Source organism: Pyrus communis, chromosome 15 (genome assembly GCF_963583255.1).
Source record: "Pyrus communis chromosome 15, drPyrComm1.1, whole genome shotgun sequence".
In the NCBI taxonomy this organism is placed as follows: domain Eukaryota; kingdom Viridiplantae; phylum Streptophyta; class Magnoliopsida; order Rosales; family Rosaceae; genus Pyrus; species Pyrus communis.
The window spans coordinates 20134247-20153366 of record NC_084817.1 but is presented as its reverse complement, the minus strand read 5'-3'; the positions used below and the strand labels follow the sequence as shown (position 1 = coordinate 20153366).

The 19120-nt window shown below is 36.6% G+C and overlaps 3 protein-coding genes across 3 annotated transcripts; all 3 read left to right on the top strand.

Moving 5' to 3' along the window:
• Positions 1 to 1512: 1512 nt before the first annotated feature.
• On the top strand, positions 1513 to 4205 carry LOC137717157 (uncharacterized). The gene is made up of 8 exons (XM_068456459.1): positions 1513 to 1656; positions 1790 to 1881; positions 2086 to 2191; positions 2286 to 2337; positions 3281 to 3363; positions 3444 to 3473; positions 3567 to 3805; positions 3877 to 4205. Exons 1-7 carry the CDS (start codon positions 1513 to 1515, stop codon positions 3789 to 3791), a joined length of 732 nt encoding a protein of 243 aa, XP_068312560.1. The 3' UTR covers positions 3792 to 3805; positions 3877 to 4205.
• Positions 4206 to 5064: 859 nt separating this feature from the next.
• LOC137717792 (beta carbonic anhydrase 5, chloroplastic-like) lies at positions 5065 to 7550 on the top strand. Its single transcript, XM_068457280.1, has 10 exons — positions 5065 to 5141; positions 5231 to 5361; positions 5469 to 5521; positions 5678 to 5839; positions 5931 to 5979; positions 6093 to 6206; positions 6303 to 6356; positions 6699 to 6781; positions 6867 to 6972; positions 7230 to 7550. Exons 1-10 carry the CDS (start codon positions 5105 to 5107, stop codon positions 7428 to 7430), a joined length of 990 nt encoding a protein of 329 aa, XP_068313381.1. The 5' UTR covers positions 5065 to 5104; the 3' UTR covers positions 7431 to 7550.
• A 2537-nt stretch (positions 7551 to 10087) lies between these two features.
• On the top strand, positions 10088 to 17076 carry LOC137717523 (AP-4 complex subunit mu-like). The gene is made up of 13 exons (XM_068456913.1): positions 10088 to 10229; positions 10729 to 10823; positions 10931 to 11134; positions 12116 to 12232; positions 12352 to 12480; positions 13498 to 13624; positions 14030 to 14133; positions 14248 to 14352; positions 14581 to 14675; positions 15379 to 15466; positions 15587 to 15647; positions 15760 to 15833; positions 16683 to 17076. Exons 1-13 carry the CDS (start codon positions 10172 to 10174, stop codon positions 16779 to 16781), a joined length of 1356 nt encoding a protein of 451 aa, XP_068313014.1. The 5' UTR covers positions 10088 to 10171; the 3' UTR covers positions 16782 to 17076.
• Positions 17077 to 19120: the final 2044 nt, after the last annotated feature.

The following is a 19120-nucleotide window of genomic DNA, read 5'->3' as shown; positions in this document are numbered from 1 at the left end:
GACACGTCCTTCTCCACCCACCATTTAGCCCATATACGGCACAGTCATCCGAACTGCTATCTCTCAGTCTCAATCTCAATCTGTTGCTGTCTCTCTACTTTGCTCTGGTGAATTGTAAGAACCCAAAGCTCCTCCTCTTTTTCTGCCCTTTTTTATTTTTAATTTTTGTTTATGTACTCTGTTTGTTTGTTTCTTAAACACACTACCTGTTTCCTGCAATGTGGGTTTGTTTTTTCACATGGGTTCAATTCGTGCTCTTTGTTTGCCGGGAAAATGTGGGTGAAACCAAGTTAAGAACATGAAAAATGATCAAGTTTAAGCTTTCGAAGTGTGGTTCAAATTTTGACAATGTGATGTAAAATGTTCACACTACTTTCACAAATGAACATTTTTCGTTTTGGGAAGATAATCTAAGCATGGTTGTTCACAAAATGTTAACGAGAAAACAAAAATACGCGATTAAATTTCGAAGTTTTGTGGACGAGGTTCAAGTTTGATTGCGTAATATAAATACAACTACTTAATTTTTAGCAAAGTAATCTAAGCTTATAATTGTTTATGCATAACCTATATTATTTAACGAGAAGACCTCATTTGGTTAGCATTATATTATTGTGTATGATTGTGATCAAAGCAAAGTCCAACCTAGTGTTTAAAATGTTAGGATCTTGGGAAGCATATGAGGAACTTTTCACGATATCGATTGTCACAGACTCGTTGTTTATAGTTATTATGTGAACAGCATGGCGATTCTACAATGCAAGAGTCTTCTGTCTTGTGGCGTAGTCTGTGCTGCGTAAACATTTCACTGTCATGCTACTTGATCCACCTTGGGACTGCCACAGTTCCCCTTCTCGCCATGCCTTACATGTTCCTTGCAGTGGTTTTCTTGTTGGGATTAGGTGGGACAGGTGAGAACGGGGATTATTCCCGTTGGATAGAAGACAAACAATGTACAATATACAACATGGGTGATCCACTACTGATAGTCTAAAAGCATCAAAGCTTTTTGAGTTTAAACCCCACACCCCATAGGTTCATTAGGCTTTCTCATACACCATTGGTTTAGGTGACTAAGTTAGTGACAATCTCGGTGTTGATTCAGATTTACAACCACCAATCCGTTGCCCAACATTTTAAGGTCGGTCACCTCTACAATATCGTTCTGCTGGACCTGACATAATAGTAATTCTGTATACCTACTTAGTTGGTAATAGTAAATTTGTAAAGCACATAGAAAAATGTTTCTGTATACTGTCTACCTGACTGTCTGTTAAATTTTGTTCAAAAGTGTAGGCATAAAACTCCAAAGTAGACGAGCAACATAGAAAAGGCTAAAGCTTGATTATGTTAAACTTCTAATCAGACAGAGAATGAGACAATAGTTTGTGTATAATCGTTTGAAACGGAGATGTTTGATTCGATTGCGGCAATTTTATCTGTAGAGGTTTACAGCCCAAGAAATACTTATGTTTTCCTTTTCTGTGGTATTTCCAACTGCAAATGCAGATAATGGAATGCGATCATCCTTCGACTGGGAAACATAATAAACTGGAAGATGGAGAGGTTGTTGCTGCTAATCAATTGGAAGGGGAGGTCAAGTTGGCTGATCTCATATGGGTAAAGATCAGTGGAGGCTCATGGTGGCCAGCACAGGTATTTGAAATGCTGTATTTTCTGATTGTTTTGTAACATTCAATAATCGAGATTTTTAATTGCACAGATTCTATTTGATATTACTTAGGTGTGCCAAAGGATCCATTTCGTTATCTTCTTGTTTAATTCATAGGTTGTTGATGATAACAACGTGAGTAACAAGAACAAGCCAAGTAAAAGATCGGCAGAGAAGGTTCTTGTTCGGCTCTATGGAAGCTACAAGTAGTAAGTCTTCCACGATCAGGTGTTTTGTCCTCATTTGTCTTGTGATTGTATAGAACTTCTGAGCATATTTTCTTGCAGCTTGTATGTGGACCCGGTAAAATGTCATTCTGATTTCGACATGGTATGTTTTGAATGCACTGTTGAATCTCCTTGAATTCTGCCTAAGCATTCGAAATTTGAATACTAATTTCCACCGGATTATAGTAGACATGCCCCATACCTGATCATATTGACTGAATTGCTGAACTTTCAGATACTCAAGCAGAACAACGGTTGTTATAGGGAAATACTCCTAAAAGCTCTGGAGCAGGTAACTATTCTTTCTTTGCTAATTGCTCCTTTTAGGCAGGAAATCTTGTGGTTGAAGTTGATGGTTTCTCGTACGTCATCTAATATGGCTGTAGGTTTCTAGCCCAAAATCCGACATATCAAAGAAGCAAGGATCCAAGTCTAAAGGTTAGCCAACTCAAAATCCCTGTAAAAATGTATTGTATAACATTTATCAGTTCAACATAAATTATTGTTATCCAACTTGAGAGGATTTAGTTTCAGAATTTACAGCTGAATGGTGTAATAGAAATCATCTCGACGAACAAATTAGAATGGGAAAGGTTTTTTGTGCTGTAACAACTTATTTTAAAGCACTATTCATTATGAATTTAAGGTTGAGAAGTAAATGAGAGGATTGAGGAATTGAACTAAAAGGGGAAATACGTGGTATATGTGGAAGCATTGGTTGACCGATTGAGCCATCGTTCACTATGGAAATACTAGATGATCCCTCACTCGAGAATTATTAGAGTGACTCAACTTGCCTTTCAAGAGAACATCAGTATGCGCCTTTGCTCATGGGAGACTTGTTTGTGCCCATGTAAGGGAATGAGTTTGTGAAATGGGCTGAGAAGATTCTAGGAGTAACGCCAGCCTACTCTAAACATTTTGATATTTCTAAAAACAATGGGAATCCACTCTAAGTGTGAACATTTTGTAAGGTTTTAGAAACCCTAATATAACCAATAATGCTTTAGGTACCGATGCAAACCTTATAAAAGTTATTAAATTCATGGTAATTTAAGAAATTAGCGAGAACTCATCAGAATAAGCGATCTTCCTCTCCTGGGTGCGGAATTTATGTTAGAACCTAAATTGTTATGAAAGTGTGATACTCTTTTTGGTGTTTCGTTCTTGTGGCTTTCCATGTCCACCAATATACCCCTGTTTGTCTGTGAGTAGAGGTCACAACTGAGCTGAAGTCTTTATCTATCAAGGTCATTGTCACAATTTACTATCTTATGTTGATGAAATCATTATGTTCAGAATGGCCTAAATGGAAAGGTTTCTGTTGTTTCTTAGAAACTGAGACTCTCATACTGGTCAAAATGTTTATATTGTCGGGCAGAAAATGTAGCAGTTGATCTTTCTAGGCGTAAGTCCAGTCATAATCACGCAAGGGAAAATCCACAAACAGATTCTTCAAACTTGGTAAGTTCTTCTGATTCTCAACGGTCCTTATTTTGTAAAATTCTATTTCCTTGATATCACGTACGGGTACTTGGTTGCAGAATGCTGTTGCTCAGAGAACGGAATTTTCTGTGAGTTTCTTTAGCTGGTCTGTCGTTACATATTTATCTTCATGGGTTGCAGTTTCATACTCTTTGGCATTATCCATGTAAATCTTCTGTTAGGTAAGGGTTTCTCCAAGAAAGCGGAATGTCGTTATACCACAAAGTAAGGTGGAGCAGAAGACTCAACTTGCACTAAGGGTTGGAAATGCAAATGGAAAAGCTTCCAAGCAAAGTGGGGCAGAAGTGGTATCCAAAGAAGTGAGTGCCCGGAGATTGAGAGTGATGCAACAGCTTGGCCTGATTGCGCCTTCGGGATCTTCATTCCACAACAATGGACTGATTTGAGTCTCTTACTTAAGGTATTACAATTTTGTTTGTCATGGTGTCGATCATCTGTTAAAAATGGTAAGATTTTTTTGGTCCTTTGCAGCTGTATGATAACGTTGTACCCTTAAGAGACTTCAAATCCGGCACATGAACCATTCGGACTCAACCTGTTTTTCCCGTTTAGGGCTGCTCGATGCAAGCTGCTGGCTTTTGGTGTAAGAATTGCACTGTAGATGCATAGACTTATGTTGTAAGGCCACCTGACAAAGTAAGCCTAAATGGTCTTGGCTAGTTGGTTTTTTGCTCTCATTTTGTTTTTGGAGGGTGGTTGCAAAATCTACTGAATTGTGTTTAAGTTTCTTTTTTGTGCATACCAAGTCTGAAACCAGTTAGTGAAATTTAAGCACAGGGTGTATTGCTTCTCTCTCTATTCTCGACCTTTACGATAAACTTTTATAACTACTGAGAACACAAGTCACGTGATGTATTATTTCACGTGTTATAATGAAATGAACGATGTCGTTGATATATCCCACTTTTAGAGTATTAACCATATTGTTAAGTGGAATCCAAACACAATAGACTTTTTTCAGGAACATCGAAAAGAATACTTAAAAAAATTGACAGTATTTCTGGATGCATTGAGAAAACTAAAGGCTAATTAAGGCCAAAGAAAAAGGCTTTTCCCAAGTGATAGGACTAGATGGAACAACTCAGAATTTGATTGTTCCGTTTAGAGGTGATTTTTTAATGGATGAGACAAAATAAAATTGTATGTAATTACATATGTTTGTAATATATACGTAGAATAGAAAATCAGATTTTATTCCTAATAAGAAAATATTATAATATATATCCTTAATTTAAACTCAATATCAACCTTTAACTAACGAGTTGCTAACGTTCTTTGCTGTTTAACTTAAAACCAACCGTGAGCTAACGAGTTTGTTAACGGCTTCAATCGTTATCAACATGATCCGTTAAATATTCCTCCAAATATTGACTTTTTTACCAGTAAATGCGGTTGAATTAACGGGTTGGGATCAATTTGCCAGCTCTACGAGAGAGAGAGAGAGAGAGAGAGAGAGAGAGAGAGAGAGAGAGAGTACATACTTGTACATGTCAAGAAAAAATCGTTTGTAATTTTCATGTTCTCTTTCCAAGTAGGCACCATTATTCCCACTGTGGATGACTACTACTGAATCGCTGACAGGTGGCATTGGATAAGATTAATGCCTTTTTCTTTATTGTATTCACGTTTATTTATTTATCAAATAAATCGTTTCTTGAAATACTTGTTTGCCAAACTCATCTTTTGGAGCTTCCAACAAATGCTGAAGGCGGGAAGAGAGATGGTGTGGCCAATCCGTAAGTTTCATCATCTCAACCGGCTTCACCTGTTTATTTCATTAGTCTCTGTTTGGCTGCAAATAATTCTTTTCTCTCAATTAATACAGCCTCAAAATTAGCTCGTTGGATGATTCCAACACTGGTTTGTAGAGACTCGTTTGGCTGCTGCTCACTCGTTTCTGGTTTAACCAATTCCTCTCTGGCTCAAATTCCCAGAAAATCATCTGTTCCAAACAAGGTCCTACTTTCAGCCTCTCATGAATCATGCATTCATCCTTTTCTCAAAAATGTATTCCTTACTGATCGTACCAGATTTTGTTACTTGCATTTATGAAAATTTCTTAGACAAATTCTGCACAAGTTGAAGGCATCCCCGTCCAATTTCCGCCTTCGATCAAGTAAGCATAAAAAGATTAATGAACATTGATCATCTGATCCCCTTGACTTGCAGTCCAAACTTTGTACTGTAATTTTATATGTTTTAGACCTAAAATTGTGCCACTAAGAGCTTCCCACTATAAGTGCTATATACGATGAGCTTTTTCCATTTGTAGAAACAACCTGGTTCTGAGGCCGGAGGCATCAAATGATTCCGAGGATCTCGCTGGTGAATTTACAAAATTTAAAGTAGAAAATGTATCGAAAGCTAAGGACGGGATGGACTCGTTTGTAGCGATGAAAGAGAGGTTTCTGAGTTTTAAAAGGCACAAATTTTTGTAAGTAGCAGTTAAAAGTGTTTACAGAAGTTACTTGCACATACACATTGGTGGTGGTCTGTAACTGTAAGGTAAATATAATATTGAACAGGAAAGAGTCAGAGCATTTCCAAACCCTAGCTCAAGTACAAGCACCCAAGGTAATTATATTTTCTCTTAATCTTGTTTAATTATATACATTCTGCTTTTGTTTGATTATTTACAAAGGAATTGGGATATATCCATATATAAACTTAAAATTGTTCGAAAACAGTTCATGGTGATTGCTTGTGCAGACTCTAGGGTTTGTCCGTCTAATATCCTAGGGTTTCAACCAGGGGAAGCTTTCATGGTTAGAAATGTAGCAAACCTTGTCCCCCCATTTGAGGTATTTGGCTCATCTTTCGTCTGTCCTTATGTATTATCTCGAATCTAAACACATACAAAATCGAATTCTTCGGATCAACCTTGGTCTCTTTTGCAGTATGGAACATCAGAAACTAATGCCGCCCTTGAGTTCGCAGTAAATACTCTTCAAGTAGGTCGTCTTGCTCTCTCTAGTCCCTCCATCTATGTGTATTTATATCTTGACCATGGTTTATTACAAATGTCGTATGAACGGAGATTCGTCAATCCAAGATGTTCTTTCCAAAAACTGAAATTCTTCTTAATTTTGTCTCAACACATTATCTTATCTTGTAAAAGGAAAGGCCAAAAATTGTTCGTTTCTATACCAAATTACCGATACATTTGCAAATAGGTTTGGGAGCGAAACAAAGGTTAAAAATTAGTGACCCCCATTCCACTTCTTGCATCTTCTCACACGAGTACTTTTCTGTTTACTTTCCTTGAGAAGAAAATTGTTTGTGGCTGACTTCAGGTTGAGAACATATTAGTCATTGGCCACAGTAGCTGTGCAGGAATTCAGACCCTATTGAGAATGCAAGATGACGGTGATTCGAGGCTCGTTAACAATTCATTTCTATCTTTTGTTTTCATTCAGTTCATGAATTCCCTCTAAATATTCTTTGTGTGATTTTGCTTTCAGTAGCTTTACTCAAAGTTGGGTTAACAACGCGAAAATCGCCAAACTAAGAACAAAATCTATTGCACAGCACCTCAGCTTTGAACAACAGTGCAGGCACTGTGAGAAGGTTATACTCAATTTTCCTCGTCCTACTCTTCTTAAGCTTGTTTGTTTGTGATTAATTTCTAAAATATCTCCGAAATGATCGAAAACAGATTGTTCTTAACTCATGGTGATATGATAAAACAGATACTTATTGTCTTGTGCAAACGAATGGAAGTGACTGATTACGAATTGTTAAACGTAACAATGATAAAAGAATGCAGATCAAGCCTCCAAAATGTTATCATTCTTGAGGTATAATAAGTTTTCGTTCTAGTGCAGGAATCGATCAATCGTTCATTGTTGAATCTTCGGACGTACCCGTGGATAGAAAACAAAGCAAAGAAAGAGTTGATCTGTCTACATGGAGGATATTACGATTTTTCGAGTTGTACATTTGAGAAATGGAGCCTTGATATAAATGGCAGCAGCAGCTTTGTAGGAGGCAGATACTTGATCAAAGACGAAGCACTTTGGCGCTGAATTTCTTGGTTCTTCCATTGAAAGAATGTTCATTCTCCACATTGTAAATGCTATAGGCTAGGTGGGCTTCAACTTTGAAGGCGTACACAAGCAACAAGAAAAATTTATTCATATTCCACATTGTCCCCCGAAGTTATCTTATTTCATTTTTTGTCCTTAAGTTTTTCAAGCAAGATTTTATCGAGACAACTACTATTAATTGTGTGGTTATTCACTTGGAGGCATTATGTAATAGCTTAATATTGTAGTTTTTTATTGGAAAAACACTAAGCCTATAAATAGGCTATCTGATGAGAATAGTACTGTCTTATTTTCTCCATCAACTGCCCTTTTGTTTTTCTTTTATCTGTCTAATTTATTTTATTTTCAATACAAAAACATCATTACCAAGAACAAATTTATTGTTTTTTCTTAATTTTTTTTTTCTTTTGACAAAATGATATTGTCCACACTAAAAGGGAAGAGGTGGACTTAGCCTCACAAAGAAGGGGGACATATAAACCTTATCCTTCTAGAAACAAAAACAACAAAGATACAAGGAAAAGAGGGGGGACATGAAACATAGCCCCTCTAAAGCCGAACCTAAAGGTCTAAATCTGCAAAATAGAAAAGCAACATCACGAGGTTAACAAGAAAGTGAGACAAATATGTATGTCGAGATACACATTAATTTGAGAAGGGGAAGCCAGGCAAGCCAACATTGTCTGAAAACAAAGTAGCACGAACCATCATTGGAGGAGATTCATGCCATACCAAAGTTGGAGAAGACAAGCTCATATTAGCAAAATTGTCCACAACTATATTGCCTTCCCGATATATGTGAAAGGCATAGAAAGTCACCTTCCGAATACGGTCCAAACAAATAGACCATTGCATACAAAGAGACCATGGAGGATCAAAATCAGGCGAGTGGAGGGCAGAATAAAACACTAGAAGAGTCACTTTCCAGCCAAAGACAATGTCAACCCCATTGATATGCAAACTCTATACCAATAATAATTGCTGATAATTCTACCAAAAAAAAAAAAAGAATTGCAATGACCAATCTGTTGGCAGAAACTACCAAGAAACTGATCGTGGCAATCACGAAAAACTCCTCCACAAGCAGCAGGACCAGGATTTCCTTTAGACAAACCATTTGTATTAAGTTTAATCCAAGGAAACCAAAGAGAAGTCCAAAGCATAGGAAGAATAGTTGGCGCCTTGCGAGAGATAGGTGGGATCCCTAAAGAAGAAATGATACGAGCATCAAAACCCTGAGAATAACTAGGAATAAACTTCCCACCATGAACGATCCCATAATTGATAGACAAGCAAAGATGATGAAAATAGATTGGGTGACCCTCGAAAATGAACTTATTTTGAGCTTTCCAAATAGCTGAAATGTCTAAAGACCCACAAAAATCCAGAGATTGTGCAACTGTTAGGAAAAGGGATTACGTACGTAGGCATCCCAAAAAACAACCACGGAATCTGAAAAAGGTAAAGAGGTACCAAATTGACATGCTAACCACCTCCAAAGTTACCTAGATATCCGAAACCCGAAAAAAAAAGATGAAAAGTAGATTCCTCAAAGTTATGACATAAACAACAAATGGATGCCGGAGAAATACCATGTTGTTGTAGTGCACCTTTTGTAGGAAGTTTGTCATGAAAAAGCCGCCAAGCCAAAATAGACAGTCGAGGTGGGATAAAATGTCGTCGAATAACCTTGGCCCAACCACAATTGCTATGTTTTTTCCGAATAAGATAATAACCAGAAGAAAATGAAAATTTCCCAGTCGATGAAGGCTCCTAGATTAATTTGTCATTCTCTACCTTTAAGGCAAAGGTAAACGAAGAATTTGTTGGACTACAGAGGGGAATAAATCTCCAAAATAATCTGGTAAAGACCATCTTTGAGCATCAATATCATTTGAAACCTGAGGAAGAATTGTGGGTGAAATGACTGAAGATAATGAATAGTCAATAATTGGGCCATCCAACCATTTGTCGAACCAAAAAGAGACTGACATTCCATCACCAATAATCCAACAACTATTATTATTCAGAATATGCAAAGCCCGCTTCAAAACCATGCCACACTGAAGACCGTAAATAGATATCTTGTTTTTTGTAGGGCGCAAGAGGAAAACGCTGACGAGCGAAAGATTCACATAGAGAAGATTGTAAAGCATCCCAACTAAAACTAAGCAAAGCCGTGAAGTTTAAGGCAGCCAAATCACATATTACAAATTTATTTGTCAATTTTTTTTTTTTTTTTTGGCAAACAATTATTCAAAATCATTTTGTGAACTGACTAGTACTACACTCTAGTAGTAATCCTTTTGACATGGATGATGAAAGTGTATTATATTTTTATTGGATTAAATACGTATTGTGTGGCGTACCTCGATCCACCTCCCGTATCAAGGTATCCTCTTGATATTAAAGCACGCCTTGAACCCTCAAATTAGTAGGGTACACCCACTTCTGATAGGTGCATAGTAACAAAAATTGTCCTACTCAGATTAAAACCCAAAACAAAAAGGAAAAAAAAAATCATTTGCTAATTAAAACTGTAAAACCGAATAGGCCTCCACAAAATTAAGAGAAAGTGAATGAAAGTAAAACTTTATTTAAGTCGAGTCAAGCCGGGACTAAATAAAACAAAGAAAATGCAATCGGGGGACCTCATAAGCTGAGCTTTGAGGAACTATCGCATTTCGGACACACACAGAAGACGGAAAGCAGAGGCAGCCATGATCTCGCAGTTCTTCCTGCTCTCGCAGCGTGGCGACAATATCGTCTTCCGCGACTGTCAGTCTCTCTCCCTCTCTCTCCCTCTCTCTCTCTACTGATCCAATCTCTAATTCCTTACTAATTTCACTCCCTAGGATTTTAACTTCCGATCTGAATTGTTCAGCAACTCAGTTGTTGTGTAGTTCAATCTTCGTTTAGATCAATTGTTGCTTATACTATTTGAAATTATCTCTAAAATAGTTATTTGGTAGAGATCTCCAAGAACAGTTATTAATTCAGCTCTAATCTCTAGTGGGTGTTTCCTAGATCGCACATGCATACCGTAGTTTTTCCCAATTAATTTTCGTTCATGAATAAGCAATTTGAGCACGATTTTGAAGAAGTTAGTACTATTATGACCTTTTCGGAAATGGGTATGGTGAGAAATAGAGAAACAACTGCAAGTGAACACATTTTTTGTTCTACAAGAAAGGATGAATAAGCATTCGGGAGATCTGTTATTATTGGATTTAGTGCTGAAAGATGGTGTTCTTGATGCGTGATTTTGTTCATGCAGATCGCGGTGAAGTGCCAAAAGGAAGCGCAGAGATATTTTTCCGGAAAGTGAAGTTTTGGAAAGAAGATGGGCAAGAGGAAGCACCCCCTGTCTTTGTAGGTATTATCTTACTGAGGAATGTTTGGCAGTGTCAACTATTTTCATTTGATTCAGTCTGCATATACGGTATCTTATACTGACTTTTTCTATACTCAATCAATAGAACGTGGATGGTGTCAACTACTTTCATGTGAAGGTTGTTGGACTATTGTTTGTCGCAACCACAAGAGCTAATGTATCACCATCTCTTGTCTTGGAACTTCTACAAAGAATTGCCCGTGTCATCAAAGATTATGTTGGGGTTCTCAATGAAGATTCTATAAGGAAGAATTTTGTGCTTGTGTACGAGTTGCTTGATGAAGTCATTGTAAGCTCCTCTTATATTTCTTAACTTATTTGGTTGTATCTTTCCCGGGCACATATGAATTCATGCTTCTTATCATCGTAATGTGCTAAGATAGTTTCTCTATTTGATTGAAAATTTAAAATGTGATTTGCTAGTTACCCTTTTCAGTAAATCTCGAATTGATGTTATCTTGTTGATAATTTTGTAACTATTTCTTGTCCCTGATTATTGCTCCCCCTCCTTTGTGTTTTATTCCTACAGTTATTTAAATGACTAGCTCTTTTAAAGGACAGCTTTAATTAGTATTTTTTCCAACCAAAGTTCAGATATTAACTGGATTATTTGAATCGGCAAAAGTAATGCTGAATGTATCTTTCTCCTCAATGGTGTGTTGTCCAGCTGCGTATTATTCGTAAATAGTGCTAACGATGTACAAGGCCAGCTGGAGTTGGGCAATTCCTGCTTCTTGTGATTCTTTACTGTTCGAAAGTTAAAGTTTTGGGAGGGAGGAAAAGGGTTTGGTGCTAGGAAGTTATGTTGTATTGGCAATAATTTGGGTTGTTTGGATGGAGATGAACAAGAGAACTTTCAAGGGTGCTAGGGAAAGGATATGGTTCATTAGAGAGATGAAGTTCGAGTTTGAACTTCCTTGTGGGCTTTCGGTTTCTTTAGAATTTAAGGAGTGGTTTTCATGCTATTTATTTTGACTGTACTCCTGTTTTAAATAGTTTTTTTATTTTTTTTATTTTTTTTTATTTTTTAAATTTGTTTTCAACTGGTTTTCCTTTTTGATATACATTTTGATGGGTGGCATTTATCGAAGAACTCCTTGTCCGTGTTGCAAATTTCATTTTTATCCAATAAAAGTTTGTGTTTCATATTGAAACTATATATATGTTGATAAACTTGATATGTGCATTTATGTGAAAAATACATTGTGATATATTTGATCCATGGAAATTATTAACTTGCTTGTGACTTGATTTTGTATATTCATTACAGGATTTTGGCTTTGTGCAAACAACATCAACTGAATTGTTGAAGTCTTATATATTTAATGAGCCAATTGTTCTCGAATCTGCGCGTTTATCATCTATTGGCCCTACTGGCCTTTTTATGGTAAGGTGTTATCTATCTATTATGAATTTCAGAAAATTAATGGAATTTAGGTGGAATATCATTTCTATTGTGGTCTTATTGGCATTTTAGTTATTGACTCCCAAAATCGATGCATGCAGCAAGGGACAAAGAGAATGCCTGGAACAGCTGTCACAAAATCAGTTGTTGCAAATGAGCCTGGTGGTAGGAAGAGGGAGGAAATTTTTGTGGATATAATCGAGAAGATTAGTGTGACTTTCAGCTCTAGTGTGAGTATATTTTTCTTACTATTAGATTTAACCACTTTTTGCTCACTGTTATACAGGCATTAAAATATAAGAACAATCGTACAGACACAATAATAAGTTACAGTTTCTAACAAGCAAAATTTGATGCCAATCTTACCCAATTGTTATCATGAACTTCTTGGGTTTGATATAGAAATGTTGCACTCCCATCTCTTTTGATATCATAGTGGTATGTTTAGCGGTTCTTATGAATGAGGTGACACTGTGACAGTGTCTCTATGGCACCTGAAATTCAGCTTATTTGGTTCTTTATAATTAATTTTATATCATGCACAATAGGGGGTTGATTATGAAGAGATTAGGTGTCCAGCAGTAGCCAATTTTAGGATTTTTCGACCTTTCTGAAGGGTTGTTTGAAGGATTAGAATTGTGGATGAACATATAGGTTTTAGGGTTTCAAATGAATGCTAAGGCCTCCTTTGGTATAATGGATTGGATTGGAAGGGACAACTCTCTAAATTCAAGGTATTTTGAAGGCAATGGAGAATGATTCTTCATTTTGAGGGGATTAGAAAAGGATTAGGTATGAAGAAAACTTCTCCCTTCTAAATCCTATCATTTTGGGGAGAATTGCAATGGATAACTTTTCTTCTTGAGTAATCCATCTCCTACCTCCAAGTTGATCACAAATTTTATTTCTTCTTTCAACATACCTTGAAAATAATTGCCTTTTCCATTCCACTCCAATCCTTCATACCAAATGAGGCTTAAAATTCTTGTAAGTCATCTTGAACACTTGTGTCTAGACTCAAAAACTCCTTTGAGGTTCTAACGCTTGTAACTTTAGCCTCAAAATTTTAGAATGGATAAAATGCATGTAGTACATAAACTTTACTGCAATGCACATTCTTTTGACTTAATTCTTGACTTCTCCTAAACTTAACTATATTTATTCAGTATATGTGGAAACAGTAATATAGTCAATTAGCTCTGCAGTGCTAGTCTATTCTTATCAGGTAATCTTATGTTGCTATACAGGGTTACATATTGACTTCTGAGATTGATGGAACCATTCAAATGAAAAGCTATCTCTCTGGAAATCCAGAAATCCGATTAGCCCTCAATGAGGATCTGGGCATAGGAAGAGGCGGAGGGTCGGGCTATGGTACTTATCTGACATGCCACCGGATTGTTATGTTTTACAAGTTCACAACTATCTTTTGAAAATAAATCTTTTCATATTATGGTGTCATGGAGTTGTTTGTGGTATTATGGTCAAGTGGATGATCTAATTTTAAAATTTGTAGTTTTATGTTCCCTAGAAAATATCTAGTTTTTAGATTAATAAACTAAAATTTTGAGGTCACAACCGTCAGATACATGCAGTATGTCCTCTCTTCTAAAGAAAGTCCCTGTTTCTTTTTCATGTTCTCAACCGTATGATATTAGTGCCTACAATCATCAACTACAATGCCTCAATATAGCTTTAATTCGTTCACTAAATGCCAAGTTATTTTGTCAAGCTTGTATCTTGTCCTTTCACAATCTCAAATGCTGCTTTCTCTTGCAGACTATAGGAGTTCATTTGGATCAGGAGCAGTGGTACTTGATGATTGCAATTTTCATGAATCTGTACGTCTTGATAATTTTGAAGTAGACAAAACTCTGACCCTGGTAAGTGAAAATGAGTCAGATCAGATTATTCTTTTTTCAATTTAACTGATACTCAAGTAATGTGATATCTTTTGTTGAAATGATTAAATGGCTGCTCTGTGGTACTAATTTTAGGTGCCCCCTGACGGTGAATTTCCTGTCATGAACTACCGTATGACTCAGGAGTTCAAGCCCCCTTTTCGTATTAATGCGTTGATTGAAGAAGCAGGAGCTCATAAGGTGATCACTGTTTCATAAATTTTATTCAATGTTTTAAGGTTGTGAAATTAACAAAAAAAAATTATTTAGGAAGATAAAGAATCAGATTTTGAACAAGAGAATGAGGCATTTACCTTACACTATGATGCTGACTTTGTATAATTCATATCATTTAAAGATCATGTAACTGAGGTAGAAAATTATCGTGTAGTTATGGTAGAAAATTACAGTTTGGAATTGCCATTGTAGGCTGAAGTGATTCTGAAAATATATGCCGAGTGCCCCTCAAACATTACTTCCAACACAGTTGCTGTACAAATGCCGCTACCTAAATATACTATCAGGTAACTGTTCACTTAATTTTCGATTGCTAAGAGAAGATTAGGTATTGTTCCATGTCATCCTTGTAACAATTGATATGGTGAAAGGGCAACGTTTTTGCATGTCTATTAATTGATGATCAATTTCCATATAAGATTTTCTGGGTACTTTAATTTGCCATTGTTTTTAATTTGTCATTGTTCTTGGTTCTAAAGTTTGTTCAAAATACAAATGTCAGTCTCAATATGATAGAAAACTTTGTTCACTTGGGTTTCATTTTAACAAGTCTTGCTAGGATATTTTTTTACCCCTTTCTCACAGTACATTGGAAGGGAGAGGAAAGAGGAGAAGGAAAGGGGAGGTGTTGTTTGCTGGGTAGGGTACCCATGACTATCATTCTCTCACTATAATTGCAGACATAAAAAATAAGCAAAAAGGGAGGTAACTAGAAAGACTGATTAGACTTCAGCAGGTTGTTGTGAACTTGTAAAGGCAGCAGTTATTAAAACCAACTAAAATATACAGCAAAACATGGTGGTTGTCTTTGAGTAATTACAAGGACATTCTATAAATAAGAGGACCTTTAACTTCCAGTGTATGAAAAAGGTGTAGACAAGGCTTCATAGTATTCACATGAGGAGTCAAACTGGCGGACCTTGCTAAAAACTGCATTATAGTGTCTATATGTACTAACCACTGCTTAAACAATAATATATGTTATTTCAGAGCCAGTTTTGAGTTGGAACCAGGAGCAGTTGGACAAACAACAGACTTCAAGGATGCCAATAAGAGACTTGAGTGGGGATTAAAGAAGGCAAGAATTTCTCATCCATGATCTCATTTGTTCACGTTATTGAGTTTTGAGTAGTGATTTTAGCAGTGTTAAACTTTGTCCCATTATTGCATAAACTATATTGACAAGTTCAAGCAACAGATTGTCGGTGGATCTGAACATACGCTACGTGCCAGACTCACATTTTCCCCTGAAGTACATGGTATGACCTTCATTGATTGGGTTTAGTATCTCCTTGATTACTTTCAAAATGATGCATATTTAATGTTAATCTCATTATATATACATATTCGTGCGTCACATACTCAATGCAGGAAACATAACAAAAGAATCTGGTCCAGTTAGCATGACATTTACAATACCTATGTATAATTCTTCAAGACTTCAGGTAAGCCATTGTCATTACTTTCATTCTTACCTCGTTAAAAACATGCAATGGATGTTGATTATGGTTAAAATACTCATCATGGATCATGTTAAATCCTTTCTTTTCATGCTGTTGCTGATTTGTGTTGGACTTGAAAGGGACATTATGGGTCGAATATGTGAGTTGAATGTGGCTCCAGATTTTGGATCCCTATCCCAACTAAATCTCGACTCGACTATGGCAAGGCCTTGAGTCCTTGACATAGTCTAAAACGAGTTTCTTTTCTAAATCTTCAAATGAGGATTGGTTTTCGAATGGAGCTATAAAGGTGGATCATTTTCTGAAAAACCCCTAGGTTACAATGTCATTTCTGATGAAGCATATGCATTGTGCAATAGAAGAGGTCAGCTTTGTTCGTGTGCGATAAAAATGTTCCCAACGACTTGTTTGAGGCTGATATGTACAGCCTTAGTGATTCTTCCGGGCCAGGGAGGCATCAGCCCTGGTGCCTCAGAGAGGTCGTCATTAATTTGTCTAATACCTAGCTCTCATCCTATACAAAGCTCTTCATCCTCTGTTGTCTTGCGCAGTGAGGCGAATGGATTTTCCCTGCTAAGTATGCCTGAGATGCAGAGTTATCACTACCTTTTAACATTACTGGCCCCCGCCATTTAACAATGTTGTCCCCCCGGTCTTTTTTCAGCTTTTAAATAGAGTATAATAAAATACTAAGGCCATTTTATAGGGAATGTGTCGACCGTACATCAACATGTTGGTTTATGTGTTGAAGATTGGATAGCTAAGCTCTGTTATTTATCTCCAATTTTTGCCTATGAATATGCTGAGTTAAATGTTTTTTCTCTGATGCAGGTAAAGTACTTGCAGATAGCAAAGAAATCTGGGACTTATAATCCATATAGGTGGGTAAGATATGTTACTCTCGCCAATTCATACGTTGCTCGGATATGATATGAGGAAGCCTCATCTGTCATGCCATTTCGCGGTGGAGGAATTGGATTTGGAAAGCAAACGGTTCTAGCTGTTGTAAGATGTCTAATGAAACCCTTTCTCTCTCTCTATTCTTTTTTCGGTGGGTTCGGATTTCAGTGATTTCATTTCTCGACGAACATTTTGGTTGTATCACTGAATTTTTTTGAGCTGGACTATTCATTCGTTGAATTGCTCCTTGTGGATTGGCTGTTTATTAACTGTACAAATGCACTCAAATTGCAACCAGTAAGAGTTTTTGTTACTTTCGATTTATTTTTTCCCGGGTCTGAGTATGTTGTCTTCAAGAAAATTCTGCCCAGAACATTTGGGAGTGATGACAATGTAAGTTTCATATGAACTTCTGCCGTATCTGTCTGTTATATGCACCAACCTCCAGTCTGCTTAACAACAAAAAAAAACAGTCGACGGTGGATAAACAGCAGTGCTTTTGTTTTCATCTGATATTTTATCGAAATGTTGAACTTATAGCCGTAAAATGTACACGTGACGGTGTTATAGCAGGCCGTCGCAGCAATATTTGTTGAGTAGTGTTATTCGTACACCTATTTTTACTTCTCTTACGTCCCTCTCAATTTCGTCCGTCTGATCCAGTAAACTGAAGAAGATGAATATATGAAAACTTAAAAAACTGTCTTATTTGTTTCGTCCGTCTGATCCAGTAAACTGAAGAAGATGAATATATGAAAACTTAAAAAACTGTCTTATTTGTTTCCCTGCACAGATGAACAGTTCTACCGTGAACCCAACCCATGGCTGTATATTCAACATGCCACTGTAGATAATTTAGCCCATGGTTGACAGAGGTTTTGTTTTTAGTTTTCATCTTTTGTGTTAGTGGTAGTGGGGACAATATATGAGGAGAAAGACATATGAAATGAGTTCACTGCTACCGTAGTGTCCCGTTTCCAAAAACCATGATATGTGTAAGTTTTTCAACACATGACACTACATTATTGAATCGGGATACTACGTGGTAGTGAACTCGTTCTATGTAAGTTGCTTTCGCAGGTGAGGGATGTGGAAGAGTTGAAGAATTGTGGGAGAGGTGTGTTTGGGCTAGCAATGAAAATTAGGCTTGTTTAGGGCCAAATAATTTCCATTTCTTCTTGAGAATACGAGTTGAGCTTCGTTGTGCCAATTTACAGCCAATCTATGAAAGCAAAAAACAAACAAGGTTCCTCTTCTCACCCAATGTAAGTCATAGGAGAGCTCATAAAAAGGATCTTCAACACTCTCAACAAATTGAGACGTTGAGAGAGCCATCGATCTACTTATGGCGCAATTGTTTGGTTTAGAAGTTAATTAAACTCGCAACATATATCAGCACTCACTTTCTCTGTATGTTGGCAGCATCCAACACTGGCATGCTCACTTACACCTTTCTCTTGTGGCTCCTTTTGTCATTGAGAGAAAAGAATCACTTGGGGGTTTATAAAGGTGGTTTGATCAAGATTTTCTATAACCAACAAGATTTCAAAGAATTGTACTAGGAGAACTTTGACGCCACTAGAACTATGCATGTAAGAGAAAATCTCTCATGTACCTAGGACTGTAGGCGGTAAATACGGGAATCCATCATTCCTAACAAACTATAAAAAGTTATGTAATGATTCAAGTAAAATTAAAGAAAAAGCAAAGAAGCCATAATTTAAAAGGATTGATCTTTTTTAATTCATTCAATCTGACAGTTAAAAATTAAAAAATTCCATAAAATACAAATGAATGTGTCGATAACACCGAATTAACTTGGAATTTGGCAGGTGCAATTAACTTGTTTTAACAGTGATGGATTAGATGCTTGCAACTCTTCTAAATTTTACTTTTGCTTTTTTACTAAAGGCAAGTAACCTACGTCAAAAATCAAGCAGCCCCCCACTTTAACCTTTATGACCCTTTAAAATTCGACTCTTTTCCAAGGGGACAAGGATTATTTCTCTGTTTTTTTCTCTCTTTCTATTTGAACGTTCAAGAATTTATCTTTGTAAAGAGAGAAGAATAAAAAACTGTGAGAGCAGGGAAAAGAAGGGAGAGAAAAAGGGAGATTAGAGAATCCCCATCCAACTCAATAGACCTTGAACTAGGAGGCGGCTTAGTAGGATAGGACAGGATAGCTTTCTAGGAGGAGTCATCTTTTGAAATATTTACGTTTGATTTAAGTTGTGTTCTTTTAGCTTGAAAAAAATGAACGGAAATATTCTTACGTGCTAACTTGGACCAACTTTAATCTAGTAAATAATTTTTGCTACAATGGGACAATGTCACTATCGTGATCATCATGTATTCAATAATGTTTTTTA